Raw genomic sequence first — 6,063 nt, forward strand, 5'->3', positions numbered from 1 at the left:
TCTATTAAATGCAATTAACAAGTCATCTAATATGACAAAGAAGCTCAAATATAAGAGAACTTTAATTTTTTCATTTTCATTGGTGATTGCATACTCCCCAATCCCCATACATGCTATTTTTATAGTTTTGATGACTTTTTATTATTCTAAATACTAATAAATAAGGAAAACAGTAATAATAAGGAATGAAAAAGAATGTCCACTCGTTTGATTTGCAGTAGTTTATTCATATAAATGATCAAATATAGATATTCCTGGATAAACAATTCATTTAAATCAAGGCACTGTCACTGCATACAACTGTGAACAAAATCAAATGTTCTTTACATTTTATGTTGATCAATTTTAAATGGTCATAGGTCATGCTGCATAGTAGCTGTGGGCATTGTAGGCATATCACAGATTAAGATCTACCTGTTTACTTCATTTAATTCATTTACTTCAATGAATGCAATCATCTTTCATTTTCTTTGAGATTGAGAAAGAGTATTTCTCCATCAGTACTACACGTACATCACAGTTATGTTTAACAATTAACAGGACAGAGATATGCATGGTACCGTGACCAGCTGGATGTAAACACTCACAGTTAATGATGTTTGGCAGGCAGCTGGAAACAACCTTTAGGTCGTTTAAACACCAAACTTGTGTAAGTCTGTAGGTGTGAGAGGAGGTCTATAAAATGTTACACATTCATAAAACGTAATGAAACCAAAGTATAGGTTGTTCTCTCATTGGGACTGTATGCTCAATCAGCGTAATAGCTCATGAGTCTTTCTGCTTCTCTGACCCCTGTGAGATATGCTCCGTGGGTCGTGGTGTAGAAGTTCACATGTGTAGCTTCACCAGCAAACAACAGCTGAAGGTGCCAAAAACAAAGAGACAGAAAATCATTTAGTTATTAACCTCATCACTGCTTGATTTTGTCAAATGCAATCTGCTGATTATCTTTTACACTATGGCAATTTACATCAGGATATGTGGATATCAGTGTTGTTATTGTAAAAAATAAAATGATAAAAAAAAACTGAAATAAAATATAAAAGTTAAAAGACAAACTTTTAGAAATGTTGCCTTGGCAGCTAACTGTTATAAAATTAGTTGAAGTACTAAAATTACTAAAACTTAAACTTATATAATAAAAAAAATGAATCTAAATAGAATATATACAAATATAAAATAAAATATTAAATAAAAAACTAATAAATAAAAACTATAAATATTAATAAATACAATAATATATAATAAATAATAGTAAAATAACACTGGCTAATACATAGCAGTTTGTTTGTAATAATCATCAGTTAATGAATAACAAAATAGATATCCAATTCTACAAAAGATTCCATTTTGTACTATATAGATCAAAATTAAATGCATATAAATATTCAAACAATTAAACTAGTTATTAGGAGGTTATTACCTTCCTCCCTCTGCATTTATCTTTAGGAGGAAGAGGTGATGCTAATGCCTTGTGTGCTTTCACTCCATCAACACCTTCAGGAATAAATGTGTAGGAGCCCTGGACGTGAGAATCAGAGCCCCATCTGGAGACCAGCGTCTTTGAGACCTCTGGCACTGACCAGCCTGTGAAAGACCTGAGCAACCTTTAAAGACAAGAACAGAGTTTGTCAGCATTATTACTGCAATTTGCCTATAACCATATATTTCGGCCAACACATGCATCTCACTCTTCTTTGCAAAACTGCCCACAGTGGCTTGATAACATAATATTATTATAATATTGATAATCACAATGTTTGTTTTTACACTGTAGTCTACTCTAAATATATTAACCCCTATAATAATGGGATAATGGGTGTTCACATTATTATATATAATGCCTTGCAGGTCAAGGGGGATGAATAATTTTGATTGCAACTGTGTGTGTATGGCCAAATATTGCTAATTAATTGGCGAGTCTATTAAACAGCAATATGTGACTAAATTTCATCATATGTTTCCATACCTCACGCAGATATCTCCTATTTCACTGTCCTGGAGATTCTCCATATACAGTGCTTCCCTCCCTGTGATCCAGCCACACAGAGCTGTTGGATGACGGGCCACTGTATCAAAACCGGTGATCTTCTTAAACCACGACTTTTTCCAGGCGTCTCCTTCAGACAGAGACTCATAAACATCTTTATCTTCAGGCCCCTCTTTCCACACCATCTGAACCCCGGCACAGTCATCGGGCCAGAAACTCTTCTCAAAAAACAAGAAGATTTTGTCCACTACCCCGAAGCCAAGGTTCTCAATTGCAGACAGCTTTTTTTTCGGTAAGGGTGGATCGAACATTGCCGTGGCTTTGTCTTTGAGGACCCCCAGAGAAACGGTGATAATCACATGGTCTGCCTCAAAGCTCTGTCCATTGTCACAAACGACCTGAACAGGATACCTTTGCTCTTCACAATGGCCTTTTCGGATCAAGTCCCATCGGATGCTCTTGACAGGTGCACTACACTGGATGGTTCCTGAAGGTAGATCTTTCAGGAGAACATCTAAGACTGCTCGATAGCCACCGGGTCCCAAAGTGTTAAAAAACCCTCCCTCTAAAGCAGTGTAATTGCTAATTTGGGATGCAGACACCTCGTAGAGGCTAGAGCAAGCCTCGTCTGTGCATTCAGTCCTCTTGCACCACTCAAAAACTTGCTGGCCGTCTTCTGTCGCCGCTAGAGGAAATTCACCAAAGGCGTCATCCAGATAAGCACCAAGAGTTAGTTTCCTGTGCTTGCGCTCAAGTTCATCATCAAAAGCTTTGTCGGTGAGCTTGCTGAAGTGCAAACATACCTGATCTACAGCCGTTTTGGCGACCTGCTTCCCATCTTCTTTGAAAAAGTAATCTCGGGGGGTTACAGAACGGGGCAGGCACATGTTTTTGGACGCAGAGGGTCCCTCGGATAGCAGGTTCTCCTCTTTCGCAATCTTGAACAGGGGGTTTCCTTTCTGTCCATGGATCCAGTTCGCTCCAACTTCAATGACGTTCTCTGTGAAGGGCTTAGTGGTGTGCACTCGACCTCCAATTCTTTCCTTCGCCTCAAGAACCAGGACATGTTCAAATCCTGCCTTCACCAGCGTAGCTGCAGCGGCCAACCCTGCAAAACCTGAACCTACGATTACAACTTTGGCATCTTGTGGTCCAGTACAAGAGCTCATTCTCGCTGCTTTGTTGAAACAACTCTCACATAAAAACTTACACAGGTGATAAGAGAGTAGTGCACTATGCTCTGAAAGAGGCTCCTTATGTACCTGTGCTTAGAAACCTGTAAAGCCTGACCTTTGTAGTCCATACAATATATCATTATTTACATAATCAGGCGATCATGGGACATCCAATGGCAGATGAAGATTTACATTCTATAGTAGCCTACGCAGCATGACGTTCTCTCGTTCGCACTTTTAAGATTGCAGGATGATCAAACGATTTAACACACGGTATTTTTTTATACTTCTACCTCAATATAATGAGTGTGAAGACAGCGACAGTAATTTTTATTTTTTTGCAAATCTGAACTTCAAAATAAATGTCTGTTAACAATTAAAAATAAAAAAATAAAAAAATAAACGAAATAGATTTTTATTTTTTAATGACACTTGGTCCTACCCCCCAAACCAAACAACTAACTTACTAAATAACTAAATAAATAAATAAAATACACGTATAAAATAATATTCAAAACTAACAAAATAAATAGATAAAATACACGTATAAAATAATATTCATACTTTTCTATCTTGTTTTTATGTAATATGTACATTCGCTGTGCTGTTAATTTCAGTAGTGGTAAAGTTTTTATGAATGGAAAAATTATGGAGTACCTGTTTGAGATTTACACACATGCAAATCTGCCACAGGAAACTTCTTTTTAATGGAAAATTCTAAACGTAAGCCCTTTAAAAGACACTTGAAAATAAAATACTTTTTAGCAAGCATAATATTTATTATTATTATTATTATTATTATTATTTGGGGATAAAATACAGATAACAACGAAAATATTTTTAGTGAATTACGTACTGATGGCGTTAGATGGCGCTAGTAAACTAAAGTTATACTTTTTGGTCACCTGTGCGTCCTGAGGTAAAAGTGATTTCGCCCTAATTGCATGAACCGTTTATAAAAGTTTTATATACTTCGAAAACCTCTAAACAACTATAACATCTCCAAACAGAAAAACCAACGAAAACGACTAATTAAACGAAAATAACACACCAAACACGCAGGACGCCACAAAACAGGAAAATACACACCGTCTGTATTTACCTCATGAACGCCATCTGAAGTTTGCTGCAGCCATTACAACCACCACAAAAAGCTTGTGTTTGCACTGTTTCTCACGTATATATTTCAATTCAATTCAATTCAATTCAAGTTTATTTGTATAGCGCTTTTTATGATACAAATCATTGCAAAGCAACTTTACAGAAAAGTAAGTTTCTACAATATTTAGTATTATCTTATCAGTGGTGACTGTCAGTTTATGTGTATACGGCAGAAATGTTCCGAAAAATCATTAAAAGATGTAAAAAAACAGACGATTAACACTATTAACAGCAATTATGCAATCAAACTTAGAGCAAAATGTGGTAGTTCTGTATGTTGTCTCTGGGTTAGCATCATCTGAGGTCCTCTGAGGGGTAGGCATCATCTCTTCTCAGGTGTTCTGGATCCAGACTGGAGCTTGTGTAAATCCTAGTTACATCCCGTGGCAAAACAGAGAAACAAATAGAGACATAATTAGCGTAGCTACTGTTCCAGCCAAGTAAAATTAATTAGTTTAACCCAAGCTAAAGAATAATAATGCGCCATTGATCAGATATAACTGCAGTGCAAAATTATGAGATGCATTATTTGAATGCTTGGCCAAAAAGGTGTGTTTTTAATCTAGATTTAAACAGAGGAAGTATGTTTGAACCCCGAACATTATCAGGAAGGCTATTCCAGAGTTTGAGAGCCAAATGCGAAAAAGCTCTACCTCCTTTAGTGGACTTTGCTGTCCTAGGTACTATCAAAAGTCCAGCATTTTGTGACCTTAGGGAGCGTGATGGATTGTAGCGTGATAGAAGACTAGTTAGGTACGCAGGAGCTAAGCCATTAAGGGCCTTATAAGTAAGTAATAATATTTTGTAACTGATACGGGACTTAATAGGTAGCCAGTGCAGAGACTGTAAAATTGGGGCAATATGATCATATTTTCTTGACCTGGTAAGGACTCTAGCCGCTGCATTTTGGACTACCTGTAGCTTGTTTATTGAGGATGCAGGACAACCACCTAGAAGTGCATTACAACAGTCCAGTCTAGAGGTCATGAATGCATGAACTAGCTTTTCTGCATCAGGAACAGATAACATGTTTCGTAGCTTGGCAATGTTTCTAAGATGGAAGAATGCTGTTTTTGTAACATGGGAAATATGATTTTCAAAAGCCAAGTTGCTGTCTAATATAACACCCAGATTTTTTACAGTAGAGGAAGTAACAGTACATCCATCTAGTTGCAAATTGGAATCTACGAGATTCTGTGTAATGTTTTCTGGTCCAATAAGTAATATCTCTGTCTTATCTGAATTTAATAGGAGAAAAATATTGGTCATCCAATCTTTTACATTTTTAACTCACTCAGTTAGCTTAGATAATTTAGAAGTTTCACCTGGTCTTGTTGAGATATATAGTTGAGTATCATCAGCATAACAGTGGAAAACTAATCCCGTATTTTCTAATGATATTACCAAGGGGCAACATGTATATTGAAAATAGCAGAGGACCTAGGACAGATCCTTGTGGCACTCCATATTTTACTGGTGATAAATGAGATGACTCCCCATTTAAATAAACAAAGTGGTAGCGTTCGGACAGGTAGGATCTAAACCATCTTAAAGCCTGCCCTTGGATACCTGTATAGTTTTGTAATCTATCTATGAGTATGTCATGATCTATAATGTTGAACGCAGCACTAAGATCAAATAAAACTAGCAAAGAGATGCAGCCTTGGTCTGATGCAAGAAGCAAGTCATTTGTAATTTTAACAATTGCAGTTTCTGTGCTATGATGAAATTCTTCAT

The 6,063-nt window shown here is 36.5% G+C and overlaps 1 protein-coding gene across 1 annotated transcript; it reads right to left on the bottom strand.

Moving 5' to 3' along the window:
* Positions 1-206: 206 nt before the first annotated feature.
* On the bottom strand, positions 207-3,489 carry LOC109095035 (spermine oxidase-like). The gene is made up of 3 exons (XM_042764442.1): positions 1,970-3,489; positions 1,424-1,607; positions 207-868 (listed from the first exon to the last, which is right to left on the bottom strand). Exons 1-3 carry the CDS (start codon positions 3,157-3,159, stop codon positions 749-751), a joined length of 1,494 nt encoding a protein of 497 aa, XP_042620376.1. The 5' UTR covers positions 3,160-3,489; the 3' UTR covers positions 207-748.
* Positions 3,490-6,063: the final 2,574 nt, after the last annotated feature.

This window comes from Cyprinus carpio, chromosome A9 (genome assembly GCF_018340385.1).
Source record: "Cyprinus carpio isolate SPL01 chromosome A9, ASM1834038v1, whole genome shotgun sequence".
Classification (NCBI taxonomy): Eukaryota; Metazoa; Chordata; class Actinopteri; order Cypriniformes; family Cyprinidae; genus Cyprinus; species Cyprinus carpio.